The sequence below is a fragment of the Pteronotus mesoamericanus genome, unplaced genomic scaffold, assembly GCF_021234165.1.
Source record: "Pteronotus mesoamericanus isolate MK-2021 breed Mesoamerican mustached bat unplaced genomic scaffold, CSHL_Meso_final scaffold_507, whole genome shotgun sequence".
In the NCBI taxonomy this organism is placed as follows: domain Eukaryota; kingdom Metazoa; phylum Chordata; class Mammalia; order Chiroptera; family Mormoopidae; genus Pteronotus; species Pteronotus mesoamericanus.
Window position 1 is genome coordinate 8034164 of NW_026555319.1, and position 19780 is coordinate 8053943.

At 33.5% G+C, this 19780-nt stretch overlaps 1 protein-coding gene across 2 annotated transcripts in view; it reads right to left on the minus strand.

Annotated features, from left to right (window-relative positions):
- The window catches only part of MED13L (mediator complex subunit 13L), a 253538-nt gene that overhangs the window by 206966 nt on the left and 26792 nt on the right, over positions 1–19780 (minus strand). For both annotated transcript variants that reach the window (XM_054594117.1, XM_054594116.1), the window contains exon 2: positions 12954–13191. In XM_054594117.1, coding sequence (XP_054450092.1) covers positions 12954–13191 — 238 coding nt within the window. The remainder of the gene's footprint in view (positions 1–12953; positions 13192–19780) is intronic.

The window sequence follows — 19780 nt, forward strand, 5'->3', positions numbered from 1 at the left end:
GCTGCAGGCCAGGTCCCCAGTAGGGGCATACAGGCAACCACACATTGATGTTTCTCTCCCTCTCTTTCTCCCTCCCTTTCCCTCTGGCTTAAAATAATTTTTTTTAGTTTTTTAAAAAAGAAAATGCTTGCTTAAATTATACACTGACTCATTCTATCATATAGTGTATTTAGCCATGATATTTACATTAGTTAATAATTAATTTGGGATTTCAGGGTGAGAGAGAAAAGTTCAATGAAAGCTTTCCAGTCATTTGATCCTACAGTGAAACATGCAGTTCCCAGAGAGCCTCAGCTAAGCAATCTTAGCTCATCATTTTTATGTAGGAAGTATCAACTCTAGTGTTGGGCTAGCAATTTATAACGTAAGGAGAAAAGCCAAAGTCATTCAACCTGTGATGTTAACAAGGATTCTGACATATAAATATCATTACACTCCTTTACCCAATAAATAGCACTCTTCCATAACCAATGCTCTACACAGTACCACTAGAACATAAGTTGTCATTTGTCTAATCTACCTGCTACCTACAACGTTAATAATTTATGAAAAATTAATTTTAATAAAACTTTTTAAATTAAACTCTAGATAAAAAATAAGCAACTGCCAAAAAGGAAGAAAGTTATATTACTTCTTTTCATATGCAGTTACAAAGAAATCAATTCACCAAGAAAGTCTTTCCAATGTGGTTGATATACTCCATTTAAAACAGTCTCCTATAACAACAGGATGTTCTCCTGTGTGATCCAGAATACTGAGAGGACCTCATAGTATGCAGTAGTGTTAGACTGATGACCTTTATACAAACTTCTATTACACTCATTCATTTACTAATTAATTTATTTTTTAAAAGATATTTATTTATTTTTAGAGAGAGGGGAAAAAAGGGAGAAAGAGAGGGAGGGAAACATTCATGTGTGGTTGCCTCTCGCACACTCCCTACTGGGGACCTGGCCTGCAACTGAGGCATGTGCCCTGACTGGGAATCGAACTGACGACCCTTTGGTTCGCAGGCTGGCACTCAATCCACACCAGCCACACCAGCTCGGTAATTAATTTATTCAACAAATATGCACAATACAATGATGGACAAAAGTTGGACGCAGGTCCTGCCCCTCCATGCTATTTATAGCCTGCAGGGAGCTTCCCATCTAGTCCTGTCCGAAAACTCTCAAAACCCCCAACTACCTATTAAAACCAAACTCCTTAGCCTAGTGTTTAAGCACCATCACCATCAGGCACAAATATGCATTTTCAATCAACTTCTCACCTTTAACTCTTCTCCAATAAATACTCCAAACTTTCCTCCTCTATATCCTTATACATGCAATTACATACACATAAAAAATGTCCTTTCCCTGATATAGCCATATATGCAAATACACAAATTCTTCCATTCTTGGAAGGCTCAGTTCAAGAATCAACTTTTCCTCAAAGCTCCGCCTCCTTCCAAGTAACTTCAATCACACTGTGTGCCTCTCTTAAGACAGCTGTAATGATGGTCTATGTACATATGCTATCTTCCCTATGAGACTGCCAGCTTCTGAAAAAGAGAGTATGTTTCTGATTCATTTCTTTCTTCTGCATAGCACCTAACACAATGTAGGCTCAACAGATATCTGTTAAATAAATACACTGTGTTAATTATAAATACGAAAGTGTTAATCATAAAACAATGATAACACTTTATAAAGCTGAAAGAATGCTTTTAAAACATCCTTCACACATTGTTTTATCACTGTTACACAATACTATAAATTCAAATATGGGGGCAACTGAACTGAGTCTGTACTGAACCCAAGACAACACATGAAAATGTTTTTGCCCCTCCTTAGTGTCTTCTAGCTCACTGCCCCAACAACACTGGGAACCAAAATGGTATCTGTATATGCCTGGACCAATCACTGACAGAGTATTTCACTCATTTAACCTTTTTTTGCGAAATGGTATATGCTTAAGGAGGATGGGTTAGGAAACTAGGGAGTTGTACATTTAAATCTGTTTGAGGGCTCCAACTAAGTTCTGGTTAATGAAGCCTTTCCTGGAGCAATGGAGGTAACTGCCCCAGCCATACTTGCTACTTAAATCAAGAGCCTTTCTTTGTTGCAATCTTCCAGAAACCAATAAATGGCATGATAAATTTTTCCACAGTAGAGTCACTGTCAACAAATGTTATTTCCTCCATAAACAGAGTTGTATGTAATCTGCTCAAGGATACCAAGGCAACAATTCTTTCCATTATTAATATCTGCTGGACCACTTTTAAAATAAGTTTAAAGTATACTGCCTGAAACTGAACTGAGAGTATCTAAATTTTTATTTTAGACTAAATATATTTCAATGTGAGAGTAACATGGAAACATCAAAATCGCTTACTTCAAACAAGTCCATGATTACCTGTGAAAAAAATAAAATAATCTCAATGAAGAAACCTCATCTTGATGAGGTTCATACTTCCCTTATTCATGCAGTCCTTTCACAAATATTTACTTATTTCCTACGCTGTCAGAAAGTAAGCTTTCAAGATTAGCAAAAAGTCTTATCTCCCCCCACCCAAGGCTAGCAAAGTCGTAAATAAAAGTAATTTGTAAAATGGAAAATGTTTTACAGATGACATATGAAATAGGAGGAAGAAATTACTATTAACAGATATGTGAATGCTCTAACCTTCTTATTATCAATGTACACATAATCTTTTTCCAAGAGAAAAATACTTCATGTTTATCTAATTTTTAATTTTTTTTAAATCAAACTATTTCTGTTCTGCTGCATGATTAACTACAAACTGCAGGGTATTATTCTACCACAATACCCTGGCAACAAACTCATATTCAGTTACACTATCACAGTATTAAAAAAAAAAAAAAGAACTAATTGTATGATCATGTGGATATTGTGGAAGCCATTTAGTTCAATCCTAGATGGGCCTCAAGAGGATAATGCTTATTCTGTTGAACTCGCTGCCAAATCACAATATGAAAGAGCCAGGATCAAAACAAGACCCAATTATACAAAGAGTGCATTTTATCAATGTCAGGTTTATAATAAATAGGTATGTGCCTCAGTACTTGTGAAAAATTGTTCAAAAACATTTACATAGATAGAGCTTTAAAGAAAATTATCGAACACTTACTAGCCATAATGATATTCAATGAGAATCTCTTCAGGTAACATCAGGACAGCAGCTCAGTCATGAAATACTTTAAGTAACAGAATCCAGTTTCATAATTCTCTAGTGCTTACCACAAATTTCTAAACTGTTGAGATCTTTTGGGAGAGGCAAGAAAAAGCATATTTATGTGTTTCTACCATCAAAACATTTTTTAAAAGAATTAGAAAAATCTTAGCTCCTAGTGATGCTCATGGTTGAATTTATCTATATCAAGTTGTACTTAACTATTTGCTCAAGCATCATAAAAACAAAACAAAATGGCAACCATTTGTAAATATTAATACTTTTTTCAAACAGCTATTCATCAAAGTTTAAGCACAGACATCTATCAATCAGTTTAGTCTACTATACTTTAAATAGGTCCAAAAACCACGCAATTTAACTAAATGGTGGTCTCAAGAACTACCTCCTGCTAAACCCAAGAGTTACCTTGTTCTTTTACTATATACTTCTGATTTTTCAAGATCTAGGACTAACATAATAGATCTATTAAAAAGAGAGAGGAAAAATAGAACTCTAATGACGACAGATATATAATTCTACCTTTTCAGTTACCTCAACAAAATACTTTAAAAAAGCAAATGCTAATTTCATATTGTTTAAATATCAAATGTATTTGTCATTTTCATAACTCCAAAAGTATTTTTATTTTATTCTTACTTCCCCATTATCAATTTGGTATGCTCAGATCAGAAGATCTAGACACTGGAATTAACATTTGCCAAGGGTCACAGAAAACATTTAAGATCAAAATGTTTAAGATCAGGTAAGTTCTCTGTCCAGAATACGCAAGCCAGTGTAGTTTCTTTAAGTACTGAATACAGATTCGATTTGATATTAATAAAATTATAATAGTTACATGGGTTTTATTTTAAAAGGTTTGGTGAAGTATGTTACATACAGCTTCACAGCCAATAATGGTTTCAATATGAAAGGATACAAAGTATAGGTTTGGGTTTACTATTACTAGTGACTGACTAAGTCATGGACTTTTTCTAAGCTTCAGTAACCCTTTTGTTATGCTATTCACAACAGTGTAAATGGGGAGAAGACACTCACTGAGTCCTCTTGGTTATGACCCACAACAGCATTCCAATCTTCTTCCTTCCTTAAAAAAATCCAGTTTTATTTTAGGGACTTTTTATTTCACTTCCTATATAAAATGCTCTAAACAGTAAGACTGATCTGATGTCATCTGAATGTGTCAGCAATAAATCTGCTTGTAAATCTTGTAGCAAAAGGTTTTTTTCTGTATTTGTAATTTCACATCTCTTCCGCATTCAATTTTAATGTTCAAACACTTATTTTCTTGAATTAATTAGGCCCTTAATTTCTACTAGTACCTAAATGTTTTCTACAGTTTACCACATTCAGTTTCTGACATCAACCTCCCTCCCTGAACAAGATAAAACAAAGAAATTTTTTTACTGGACAAAGAAATCTTTATACCATTTTCATGTACAAGAATCTCTTCTAAATCTTGAAGTTACCTATTAAAGAACAAGATTTTGAAATAATATATTCAAAAACAAGAGAAGGAAGAATCAAACACTATCCTTAAAATTGCTAAACTAATACCTATATTTCAGTCACAATGTATCTATGACTATTATTTCAACATCAAGGGAAAAAAACTACTACACCAAGTAACAGATTACCTAGTTTTAGGTTAACTTTCAACACTACTTGCTCCATTAATGGGGGTTTTACTCAGATTTACTTTATACAAGTAGGTAATTTTATATCATAATATACCATAATTCCTATACTTACCAAAACATAAATTTCTCTCACCAATCAACTGATTAGATTTAACTCTTCCCTAAAGCAACATCTTTAAATAATAATTTTTACAAACTGTTTAATTTTCATTTCATTAGAACATAAGCCCTTTACATGCTATTTCACCACAATCTCAGTATGTCTCATTTTTCATAGAAAAAAAACAAATTATATGGTTCAGTAAGTTGCCTGTGGTAACACAACGATTTTATTTACATCCAAAAGTTAGACTTGAGCTTGTTCTGTCGATTTCAAGCACATTTAGCTTAATAATTCCATCTAATACATTAGATGTATTTTCCTAGGTATTACTATATTTTATTGAACTTACTGGGGTAACACTGGTTAATAAATAATCCATTAGATCATTTTTCTGTTCTTCATATGAAAGAATTCTGAAGTCATTATGATCCTAGCATAATTTCTAATATAAACTTACTGCTTACCAAAGTCTTAGTATTTCATTTTTCTCCTTTAAGGATATAATTTATAAATTTTTTCTATTAAATCTGGTATTTCAGTAAACATGCATTATAATCATTTGGATAATCATCACACCATTTTATAGCTTCAGCAAACTAATTCTTTCAAACTAAACAAAGGAAATAACAGAACACAGTGTAGTAGTTATTTTAAAAATCTGAAATTTTATATGAAGACTTGAATAATTTAGATCCCAGTAAAAACAAGGAGCATTTACTTTATAAACTACTTAGGACCAGCTACCATTTACCATTGGGCACATTTTCCCTAAAAGTGCTTGTTTCTCATGAAATACAAATGTGTTTTTCTATTATCCACAAAGTATCAAATATAAAAGTTAAAGTAAAATTTACTTTTCAGATGCATTGTGTTAACAATCTCAAGAATTATTAATTCTGCTCTGGCTGGTGTGGCTCAGTGGACTGAGTGCTGGCCTGCAGATCAAAAGGTTTGCCAATTCAATTCCTGGTCAGGGCATATGTCTGGGGTGAGGGCCAGGTCCCCAGTTGGGGGTGTGCAAGACGCAACAGATCCATGTTTCTCCCCCACATCAATGCTTCCCGCCCTCTCTTTCCCCCTCCTTTCCCCTCTCTCTAAAAATAAATAAATAAAATCTGTTTAAAACAGAATTATCAATTCCATGTAAAATAACATCACATACATGTTGACACATAAAATACAACTCTAGAATACTATGGAATGCTATAATTCACCCATTTTTAAAATCACCAGTATTGTATACTTGAGGAGTAAGTCCAAGCAATGTAAAAAATTATTTTCCAATTTAGTCAGAGATTAATTTCAATAAATAATAAATTGACCACCAATAATGAAAAAAACATATAAAACCAGGATGGAAAGTCAGGGATCAGATTTTCTCTTTAGAAGAAATTTTCAAACTGAGTAACATTTTACCTAGAGATAATTTCACTCCCATTAATTTTATATGTAAAAGGATCATTACTTTCACAAAAAGCAATTTCTTTCATTTCAATTGAGAATGAACTTATTTACAATGTTGATTATAATTATTTCATTTTAGTCAGATAACCAGAAATCACTAAATATCACCAAAAATCAACTGAAAATTCAGACTATAATAAGATATGCACTAATATAGTCCTACATACTTGTCTATGATTTCAGAAAATTCAATGTCAACATCCCTTTTTAGTATGCTAAGCAGTAAGAGGGTTATTAGTTTTCAGAGTTTGACTTTACTATCAAAATTTGCCTTTGCTAGCTCTACAATATTTTTCTGCTCCCCTCTTTCCTGTGACTTAATAATGAAGTCCTCATTTGATCTTTTAACCGTTTCTATAAAAGCAGATGATTCAAGACATTTTCTGTTGTTTTCAAGTAGGCTCAAATTTAGGTTTTTCCTCAAGCCAGAGTGAAAACTTGTTGGGGAAAAAGGTATTCACACATTCTCAAGTCCCAAATTTACTTAAGCATTTCAAAAGTAAAAGAGTATATTTCTACTGGAGCCATCTGGCAGATACTACCTTAAGCAAGTAATCAAACTTAGTAGGATCAATATTGGGACAAATTAACATGATGTGCCTCTGATGTGATGTCCCAGAAAGCACACATCACCTACGCAATATTCTTGCCAAAAATGTTTAACCTGAATCTAATCATGAAAACAATTAGACAAATTCAGAATATGGAACATTTGATGGGACAACTGCTCCTATCATATAATACCAACATCATTGAAGGACATGTACAAAAGACAACTTGGAAAATATTCTAAATGAGAAACTAAAGAGATTAAGACATCTAAATGCAACATGTGATCCTTGATTTCCCCCAATAAGCTCTAAAAGGCATGATAGGAACAACTAAAACATTCTGAATTTAGGCTATATAGTAGATAATTTAATTATATCAATGTTAAATTTCTTAAGTGTGATAATAGTACAATAATTATGTAGGACAATGTCCCATATTCTCATAAGAGTTACATGTTGAAGTATTAAGGGGTATGATTTATGTCTGGAAATTGCCTTCAAATGGTTTGGACAGAAAAAAAGGTGTATGGTATATATGAAAAAAAATACTTTTGAAAATAAAAAGTTGAGGGGAGGGAGTTAGGGTCTCCCTTGGAGATACCTAAACAAAGTTTTCATCAATTGCATCATTTGAGATTATAGATTATATTCTATATATACAGATGGTAATATTAGCAAACTGGCTCTACACTCTCTTCCCTCAGTGTTGTTCTATCCCTACAAAATGCCCACTTCTCCCAGAGGCTTGCAACAGTGCTATAAACAATAGTGTCTTATTTTATCTTACAACTGGTCACACTCAGAAAATGAGATCCATTTTTCTGCTCTATTGTCTAATACTGTTTTTGCAATGGCCCACACCTCCTAGCATAGGTTGCAGCACTCTGGAAAATGGAAAAGCATAGCACTTATGACTGTAAACATAATAACAACTGCCATTATGCACCTACAATGACAGTAAAGCCTATTCCTAAGACTTCTAATACTAATATTAAACAATCATTTTTTTAGAAGTGGACAAATGTCTTCCAATTATAATTTACATTTGTCTTATCAAAATGAAAAGGGAAAGTACACATAAATTAAATTTTTAAATAAGATGGTGCACATTTACAGCTAAATTTCTATATAGAACATACATAAAATACAGAAGTAATAATGCCAATTTTAACTGTTTCCATCTCGTCACATAATCAAATCACTTAAAATTTTACATACTTATAAGTCAACCTTCTGAGGGTTATATTGTGTTAGAACCATGTAAGACAGATTTCATTCATTCAATCAACAAACATTAAGTATATACCAGACTCTATATGATACTTCTCCTTCTGGACTGGGGACTCTTTTAATGACTTGGGTCAAGCCACTGCCAGCCCCTAGAAGTTTGTGCTTGCTCTTTGTAACATCTTGGGGTCAAGGATGCATATTTTTCCTACCACAGAATACTAGGCAATAAAATTACTGTTTGCCTATTGATTAGAAGAAGTCAATTTAGTGTACTATGAGTATATTAATCTCTAAAATTCAAACTGAAAATGTGGAAAAGAATTTAGTAAGAAAGAAGAGCAAAGTTAAAACTGGCAAAGACTATTAATATAAAGTTCAGTACACAATCATTGGTATTTTTAAATTTAAATAAATCTGTATCCTAAGCTGAACAGTGCTTAAGTTCACAGCTCAATTTGAAATAATGTATTACCATACTAAGGTCCTCCTGCTCATATTCACCTTGTGTATAATCTTCCTAATTCTTTATTTTTCTGATCATAAACCTACAAAAATTCCTCAAAATTTATCAAATTAAGTCCAAACTCCTCACCCCTGCTTCAGTGCACTCCATGCTGGGCCACCATTCCCAGGCTTTCAGTCTCTCTAACTATTTCAGTGCCCTAAGCTCTAGGCAAACCTGTTCTTTCCACAACTCGTTCTCTACTCATAGGTTGTTTGTACAGACTACTCCCTCTGACTAGGACAAGTTCCATCCCAACCTCGATAACTCTTACTCATCCTATAAGCCTCACACCTCAAGTCTGACCAACTCTAGGCTTTCCAATCATCTCCCTACTCTCTGCTCCCCAAAGCTGAATCTCATGGTTATGCAGGATCCCATAACTTAATGATTTGTAGCTTACTTCCTTGTATTGTAATTAAGGATTCATTTAGTTATTCCAGTAAGATGGTGAGCTCCCAAAAGACAGGGACTCATTTTACATACCCAGGACTTATCACAGGCTTTGCCTAATAGAGGTTAAACAGACAAACCAGAAACCAAGAAGGTTATATACCTTGGCATTAAGACTCACAGTGTTCTTGCTATAAGTTTACAGAACACCTATGCATTAGTCCTGAACATCTGTCCATTTGGAATGCAGTCAATTTACTATATTTCTCTTACATACTTAAGAGTATTCTCTGCATCACAGATATTTGTGTGCTTGTCTATATACCATTTTTAGACTGTAAACTTAACAAGGGCAGAAATTACATCAAACCCCTATAATTGGACCCACTGATATACTCATTGATGGCATAAGAGAGCACATGTACATGTACTTACTGTTCAGCCAGTACCCTGCTTCAACACCACCAAGTTGAGAAGGCAGTAAAGTTACCAATCTACCTCACAGGGAGGTAAGAGAAGTAAATCTTAAGTTCTGACCTCTTTATAACACAACTTACGATTTGTTATGCAACTTTGTTTATAGTGTAAATCTAGACAAATTTTATACGAGCAGGGTTACCTTCAATTCTAACATTATTCCCAGTTATTCTACCCAAACATTAAAACTCAAAAATATGATTACTTCAACCTGATAGTATACTCTAAAAATATTTGACAAACATTAACAAGCAGTGGATGTCATACACAACAGGCCAATTGTTTAAAAAATACCAAAATGTTTTACTTTTGATGTATGAGTTAATTGTTGTCATTATAGCACCAGCAGCAACAGTTACAATTACTGATTAACTGTTCAACTTTATCCTTATAATCCAATTTACAGTGAGGAAACTGAGGCACATTATGTTAAATAATGTGACCAAAATACAACGCTAGCAAGGATTCAACCCCAAGCCCATTCTATGCACCACTACGCCATAGCAACAGCAATAAGTGACACAGACAGGCTGTAAGTGGATTTTGATCTTCTCTCAAATTATTTCATAGGTATTTCAAGCATTTAAACAAAATGTCTAATATTATAAAACCAATTCTTGTGTGTATCCTCCGGATTATTCTCCATAAGGATACTTTAAACATTTACATTTAAAATGACTGCTTTGGTATCATATTTTACTGTCAGGTTTCTTAGAAGTATCCGACTTTGAGTACACTGCAAGTGGCAAAGTGAAATGCCTAATAACATAGCCAAAATGCATTTTAAGAAACAGTAAGTAAAATGGCCCTATAAAAAGAGAGTGTTACAAATATAATGGTACCATGGTGCTTAATGTTAACAGCGTTCTGCTAAAAGTTGTTTTACCCAAAATGAAATGACTCTTAAATATATTAGTAGGGAATGAAACAGATGCCAGAAATCCTCAATTTTATAAAAAGCAATCAAAGCACTGCCTTCATAGCCTTCATTTTTTTCATGATTGCTCTACCTGTTATACTCTCCCTCACTTGAAACAAAGTTGTGTTTATGCCCTTCATTTTTCTAATTAAGTTTCAAATATTTTCTGATATTAGGTTGAAACATTTTAAATTGCCCTTTTAACTACTTTCATCTACAAAATTAGATGCTTCATATGCTTCAATCTAATAATCCTCACAAGTTCAACATTAAAAAGAGCAGATGTACTTAAGAAATTATGATTGTTCCATCACTGCAATACTTTCCTGGTGGTTCACAAAGGAATAAACACTCTACACAGTCTTTGGACTCAATAGGAAAGAAAATAAAAATAAATTATTCTCATGAGAAAACATTCACACTTTATTGTTAAGGAAAAGGACTGAGTTTCAAAACAGTATGATACCAATTTCATTTATACATAAAAAACACCAAATATTAAAACTGATTTAGAATTCAGGATTTTTGTTTCTTTGTTCTCTGGCAGTTCTGTTTTCCTAATTTCCTAATTAAAATGTAGTATTTCTATAATTTCTAAAAACAATTTAAAAAGAAGTTAATCTTTGCTTAATTCTTTTCCACAAAATACTTAATACTTTCATGAATGTACATATGCAATCTAAATATAAAAAAATTTAAATAACGTACATCCTTTTCTTATCTCAGTAACAAAGACCATGAGAAATAACACAGTAACTTATCTCTAAGAACGTTGATCATGTGTTTTGTTGAAATAAATAACTTTAGACATCAACTAAATAAGCTTCATTAATATCAGGTTTGTATCATCATCATTATAAAATAATTTGTGCTGCTAACAAATAAAGACCAGACCAAAAAGTTAAAACAGAAAGGATCAATGTGGCATGGAGAAATGAGTCAAAAAAACAATCATGAAAAATAAAGGTGAAAACAACTAAAACTAACAAATGCCACATTACTCTACAACATGTGTAAAAAATTTTTTACACACACAAAAATATGTTTTGCTACTAAATGAACAAATATAAATGTCAGAAGTATCTTCTAGGAGGTACCTTAGTTTTAAAATTTTGATCAATGGAATCCAGATGTTTAAAAAAGTAATTTTACCTGAGCTCAGTGCTACCTAGATGAAATAAGCTCTGAGACATAAATTCTTAGATTTTGCTGATTAACCAGTTAACTTAGCAATCTTACCCAGAATGGGTTCTTACATTTACAAACCAAATACTCTAAAAAATATTGGGACAAAAGTTTGAGTTGAATAGACAAATGGGCCATAAAGAGAACAAACAGCTCAATTAGTCTACTGTGGTTTACTGCCCTCTGGCTGTTGTGTCAGGAGATACCACAGATAAAAGTGGCTGCATGGAAAAGCTAGGAAGGTGTCAAGTAGAAGTTAGCAGGATCCTTTAGGCAAATTTAGAAGCTTTGGGATAGCTTCTCAATACACAATAAAATGAGTTTTACTCCTTCCTTAAAAAAAAAATTAAACACATCAACTAACAAAATATTCCAAATACTATCTGAAATGTCTAACCACAAATTTAAAAAATATACAGTGGTTTGGACATAAAAGGTGGCTCTAGGAAATTAAATCAAAGAGTAATGCCCTACCCTAACTAAAGATCAGAATTAGTTTTGATTCAGAAAAATACCTTAGCATACTAAATGGTAAAATGGCAAAAACTTTTATCAGAAACTCAAAAATATTTTTGAATTTGATAAAATTTTCTCTAGTTATGAATCTGTGGTAGATATAAAATATAAAGCTTAGAATAATGAAACTCTTACATTAATTCAAAATTTCCAGGTATCAGATGTAATCTGAAGTTAAAAATTAGGCAACACTGGAACAAATATTTCCCGGAATCACCTAATTATATAAAAAGCTGGAACAAAACAAAGGAAAACTTCCTATGCCAATATCAGACCAGATCCTTCATATTAATCTTCTTCAAAATACTAGCCAATGTCATCTCATAATTTTGTCCAGTAAGTCCTGCGCTAAGTTTCTGTTATAATTTTACAATTTTCCACCACAGTTCTGCTGGCAATGAACCGCAACAGCCACAGCCCAAGAAATAACAACTCTGTTTATTTCACTGACTTGCTAATTACAATTCACTATCATTTTAAAACAGTAGAACTTAGCCTCATTTCCAATCCATCACACCCAGAAGACGCAATACTTTCCTTTAATAATAGTGGCTCACAAGGTTTTGATTCTCAGCAAGACTGGAAAAGAACAAGAGATTTTGAGGGGGAAAAATTGGGGGTGGAAAGAAGAAGGGTGAGAGCAAGGATGTTCCTTTGAGAGACATACCCATTAAACACTGTGATTTTTCTTCTCAGCACTTCTTAATAACCTCTTTGGAATTTACCACTGTTCAAAAAAGATATGTTGCAATTAATTTTTAAGAAAAACAAAAACCTTACCTTGCAGTTCATGATGTATTACACCTACTAGGTTGGGTTCGTCTCCCCACCAGAATATCCATAACTCTTTGCAATCTGGTTTGACATCACGACGCCACACACAGAGCAAGTTGGCTTGCAGACAGCGGATGAAACTTAACAGGATTGGATCATCTTGGGCTGGGGCTGAAATTATGGGTCCACAGTCCCCATGCCCTCCAAAATTGTACCTACGCCATTTGATTCCCGTGAGTTCAGCCTGCAAGAAAAACAAAACAATTACAATAGTTTTGATTTTTCTTTTTAGTTACAGAACACTAAACACAGGTTTCTATACAGATAAGCAAATTTGCTAAATATTTACACTATATTTAATCATATTTCGCCCACTGAAGAATGTGTAACAATACTTCTTGATTTTTAAAAGCAAAAAATTTCCTTTCTTCCTATCAAGATTTCTCCATAGCTCTTTATATGAAAAGCAAAATACAACCAACAATCATTACTTCCTTTTAAATCATTTTTACCTTAATTTCCACCATTAAGTTTCTATACATAAAGCTGCTTTCTACATTATTATTCCTTTGCTGATTCATTATTTATATTTAATTATAAATAAATAAGAAATTTAAAACTAAGTGTAAAAGTGAATTAACTTCTAAGAATTTCCTCAATTTTTTCCAATCCAGAAACTACAGTTCAAATCCTTTTTAATTAAGGAAACAGTCTGAATGTAGTACACCAGTGCTTCATTACGAACAAATTCGATGCTAATACAACTGATGCAAAGTTATCAACAGTTTACTCATCTTACTTAACATGCAGCACAGAGAAAAGCTTTGTTTCTGTGACAGTTCCCTAATGTGGTTTGGTCTTTGATTTTTTTAAACATATTTTAACATGGGAATTAAACCAGCTGAGAGCAGAACCAGTTACCTTTCCTCCATTACCCAGATTTGTTATTTTAAAAATTTCTCAAATTTTAAGGAACCTCAAAGATGTTTCAAAACAAACAAAAGTTGTATTTCTTATTTAAGTAACTATAAAATTACAACTATGTATTCACAACTGAGAGTAAAATTGATTCATAATATAATTCTGTATCAAAGAGTCCATGTGTCCCTTGCATTCAATTCTTACTCAGCCTCCCCTCCACCTGCCACCATCAAGTCAATAATTTTTTGTCAAAAAGTTGTTCAAAAAACAAGTACCACAAGGTAGAAAGATAACCATTTCTTCTGCTTACATAACCCAAACACATTTAAAGTACTGAAACAATCAATCACTATAATGAATACATTTAAGAATAAATTTCAACTTTCTTTGATTCAACAAAAGGCTTTGCTTCAAAAAAAAAAAAAATGGTTCCAATTCCAAAAATAATAATATCCAAACTAAAACTATCTGAAATTCAAAAACCTATCCTTTTACAATATGAGACATGCAAATCTAATCTTTAATGAATATTTTTAGTAAAAGCTGGTATTGGCATCATTTAGGCACTCATTTATGCCACTTGGTTTCCTCTGACTATAAATAAAAGTACTACAGGGCCAATGCAAAAAGTTCTTTAGTGAAATAATATAAAAAGAAAAGAAACTAATCATACCAGAAATAATTATTTTCCATAATCACATCAGAGATAATCATAAGCATCTTATTCTACGTTCTCCCTGTTTTTTCATATACATTTTTAAATCTGAACCATAATGCATGATTTTATATCCTTTTTCAATTATTATGAATATGTTATTACTAATTATTGTTCAAAAACAATTTTAATGTTTGTATGGTATTCTATTCACTGGAAAAAAACAAGTTTATTCTATAACAACTGGGCAATCTTTCATCTTTCACTATTAAAATTATTGTAACTGGGGAACATGCTTGAACATTGTTATTTTCCTGATTATTTTCTTAGGAGAGATGGCTTGATGCAGAATCGCCAGTCGATAAATGTGAATATTTTAAGACTTACAGATGAGTGCTACCACATTACTTTTCAACTAATAGTCCCACCAATACAAATAACCTCCTCCCAAATTGCATCCCTTTTAAAATACCTGCAAAGTTAATAGAATGATATATCCTTGTACTAATTTTTAGTCCTTCTTCTGCTTAGAAGAAATTACACTCATATATTTGATCAAAGGTATAACTGCGGGCCAGGCTTCCGTGTTTTGAATCACAGCTCTGTACTTAATAGCTCTAAGTAGAGCAAGAAAGCAAGTACCTAGCAAGTCATTTAAACCTTTTTTCTCAGTTGACTCGCTAGTAAAATGAGGGTAATAGTATTTACAGAGTTGATTAAATGAGTTAGTATATATAAAAAGCACTTAGGGACAGTACCTAACACACAGAAAAAGATAAAGATGATACTATCATCATTACCAATAGTAGTAGGACTACTCCTTGAGTCGTCTATCCATATCCTTTATGATTTTGTCATACAAGTTCCTTTCTTTCTTCAAATAAAAGCTGAGTGTTTTAATCAGAAAGCCTAACATCAATTTTTAAATAAAGGTCAAAAGAGGAAACTAAATAAGAAAACTAAAAGGGGCCAGCTGAAATCAGAAAAGTTAGGTAAAGACTAAATTTCTTATTATTGTCCTAGGTTAATGTTCTGTGCCTAAGGATTGGGGGTGGGGGCGGTAAGGAGGGAGGAAAAAGGGAGAATAAAAAAATACCAATATATATGAATAGTTAATACTTATATTAACTGTATTCAAAAGGTTGGAAAATACAATATATTAGATTTAACATCAGGTGAGTCAGTCCCCAAGAAAATCTTACAAACAGCAATTTACTCACTAGAATATTTTTTCACCTTTAACATCTGGCATGGTTCAACAAACAAAGTATTTGGCTTTTATTCAGGAGAATGGTTTCCTAATCCTCACACTTCCACTAACTTCCTAACAGTGCTTCTACGGTCTCAGTGGTAAAAGAAAGCCGCTGCCACCTGCTCTATACTCTTTATGGAGTTGTTCTAGCGAGCGATATAACACAAATGCAAGTGACATAACAGCAAGGCTACAAACTTAACCACTTCATAACTAATTCAGTCAAAATAACTGAAAAATGTCCAATTATTTTAAAACAATTTAGTTCCTCTATCTTAAAGCTAAAATTGAATATCATTATAGTAGTGTTCACTGGAAAGTGTAACAATGAACCACTGTTCAAGCCTAACAGGGAAAACTAGGTATAAAACGAATGTTCGAAGACTTAGCTTTTAATTTTGAATTAATGTTACTAAAAGGAAAGACAACTCAGTATTACTAAAATTTGTCCAAGAAAAAAATTCCTATCATGGATGTGTACATTCAATTAGACTAAAATATGTCCCTATATACTATGATCACATTTACAATTTAAAATATATTCAACACAAAGTTCTGCTGACCCAATTTCTGACAAATGTATATATCTCCAAGACTCAAAATTTTTTAATAATTTCAAAACTATAAAGCAACCCTGTAAGTATTTCTAGATGCAAATTATTCCCCCCCCAAAAATGCAGTATTTCTCATTGTCAAAGATGAACAATCCATAATTAGATGTAATATAAGTTTAAAATTACATGGTGTTTAAAATACAGAATCAAGGAGAAAACAGTATGCACATATATATAATAATAACCATAACCATCTTCATTTCTCCATCATCAACTTAATACCAGGCACCATACTATGGTCTTCACAAATAATTTCTAACATGAGGCACCATAGTAGGGTCTTCATATATAATTTCTAAACTTCACAAACAAACAACTAAAGAAATTAGGACTCAGGTTAAGTAATTCTCCCACAACCACACAAGTAGCAAATGGCAAATCCAAAATATAACTAAATTTAAAGCATAACTGAACTTAAATTCTTTCCACTCTGCCATGCTGCTTCATAGGGCTAATGGTAAAAATTAGCTCTAGAGGCTTATAAAATAGTACAAAGAAACTGTCATCAACTCAATTTAGCAATGACAAGAGCTCATGGCCATATTTTCTAATTTAAGAAAGTTCATAAATCTTTCTTTAGTCTTCATGAGGTATTAAGAAAACTAGTATAAGGGTACCCACACGCCATCCTATGAATAGAAGAGATATTTTTATTTCACTGAGATAATTATATGCCTCCTTTCACGTTACCACTCTAAGACTGTGTCTGCACAAGCTAATTCTTAGAGGATATGCATAACAAGCCAAGAAAATAACTCTTCTAAGAGCAAGAGGGACTGGAGGGAAATTTTCTCAGCAACGGCTGGTATCTGTTGCACAGGTAAGGTAGTCAAGGTTCTCAGAAAATTGAACTTAATTGGCAGAGACTCCCCTAGCCCAAACAGAAGGCCACTACAGTCAGTTCAGAATGGTTCGAATTAAGTAGATTACAATAGAATCAGGATAAATGCACTCTCTAATAGCATGAGTGTGTTTAAAGAAAATTTATATTGATTCTCAACGTCCTCTTCCGTAGGTACTACACAGAGAAAACGAGCTGATAAATTCTCCCAGCGGAGGTCATTTATTTGCACTGACCCATCACAATCAGATCCCTCATGACCAACAGCATATATTATACTGGCAGTGTGGCTCTCCAGAGTCAAAACTGTATTCAGAGGTCATGGAGCAGGGCCAAACTAACAGGCCTTGAAAGCAGTGAACCCAGGGTGTAATACGATGGGAAGAACACTGGCTGGAGGTCAGAAGTCTAGGTTCAAATCCTTGTTTTTCAAACATTTACATATATAATATTAGAAAATCTCCATCTCAGGGCACCTCAGCTTCCCAACCAGTAAAGTGATATGGTTGACCTAGATACTATAATGAGTTCAAGTCTCCTGGCCCAGGCTAATTACTCTGCTCACAAAGGTAACTTGTAAATGAGACTGAACCCTTATTAGACACCTTAGTGATCAGCAGGAATAGGAGGGTTGCCAGAAGACATCCGAATTTTCAAGAAAGCTGAAAGAATGATTTCTCAAACTACAGAGCAATTAGCTTAATTATCATTCCTGGACAGGAATCTAGATGGTGTAGAGAATAGGCATATGTGATCATCTGGGGCTACCATGAGTGTGCTAAGAAATTCCAAGTCTGCCTCAACTCCTGTGATAGGGTTACCGTTCTAGTAGATCAGAGAAAACATACAGTAAACATACTAAGTCACCTCTTAACTCAATTCACAGGAGGGGAGCAAAGTCAGGATAATAGAAAACTTCTGTTAAAACGTAACTAATCAGCTCCAGGTAAAGACGGCAGAGTAAACACACACATCTGCTTTTGCTCTCACTTAAATCCCTTTAAAAAACATCAGTAAAAAAAGTTGGGGGTTTTTGGTTTTGTTTTTTTTTTTGGGGGGGGGGGGGGGGTGTTTCTTCCTTAAATTATAAAATCACAATGGTAGTAGGTAGGAGAGGAGATGAGAGCATCAACATTTCAAGATTTTGAAAGCTAAGAAGCAGATGCTCAAGAGGTAAAGATACTTAGAATACTTGAGAGAGCTGAATCCTAGCTGTGGAGAAAGCAAAGAAATAGCCCAATTGACACAAAATCCCCTCAGCCTCAGGGATTATACATACAGGCACCTGTGGAAGTAGGGTTGAAAGGCAGAGAGGAGATGAAATAAGGAAAACTGCCTGAAAGTCTGCTCAGAAGGCACTCAGAACCCAGGTACCGTCCCCACTGCCTGTCCTTAACTCAATAAATAATTTATAATAATATCCTTAAAGAGATAAAATAGTGAAACCATTTAAAAAGGGTATTCTTTGGGTCCAGTAGAACAGAGGCTGTCTGGAGAGAGAAAGAAAGGAATAACTGAAAGCTGGGAAGCAGAACAGTGCATTAAGTGAGCAAGTACAGAATGAAGGTCAAAAACCGCACTCTCCCACCAACTCCCTCTAAGCACCCAGAAAGCTGGCAGCCAGTCTTTTGTCCCCAGAAAGCAGTCTGAAAAAGTCTTCCCTGGATCATCTGACCAGCTCAAGAGAAAAGACCTCAAGATGTTGACATCAGAGGTTCCTCAAATAAAGAGCCCACACCGATCAAAGTGCACAGTAAACAAATGCCATTCGTATAATCAGAACTTCCAAGGAGTTTTTAGCCTACCATTCCTAAACATGAACAGACAAGCAGGAATTACTAAATAGTTAAGGGAAACCATGAAGAATTATAGAGACAAAAACAAGTAGAAAAGTAACTTGAAGGAAACAGACTACACTGGGCGAAGAAAACTTAAAAAATCTATCAGTATTCTAAGAGATAAAATAGTGCAAACATTAAAAAGGAACAGAGAACTAAAAGAGAGCTATTGGAAATTTTTTAATAATGATGCCAGACATGATAAAACTCAGTAGAAGAACTGGAAGATAAGGTTTTGGAAATGGCCCAGAAAGTAAAGCAAATAAACAAAAATAAAAAATGAGGGTGGAGGATAAAATTAGAGGAGTGGCCCAGGAAGTTCAAAACCAAATACAAGATCTTTCAGAAAGAGAAAATACTGAAAATGAAAAAGAAAATGACTGATAAAATAATTCATGAAAATTTTCCAGAAAAATAAATGTGAATTTCTACATTGAGAGAACGAGAGTTCTGGGTTTCCAGAACGATAGACTAAAAGGGGATCGTAGAAAGCATATTATAAATTTTCAACACACTGCAGACAAAGAGAATGTCTTTGAAACCTCTGTCCAAGGTTCCAGACAGTAAAAAGAAGTCACATACAAAGAATGAGAAATCAGAAGGATTTCTGACTTTTCAACTGCAATGGCAGAAGCAAGAAGGCAATGGTTCAGTAACTCCAAAATTCTACAGAAAAATTATTCCAAACTAGATACTAGATCTACATCATCAA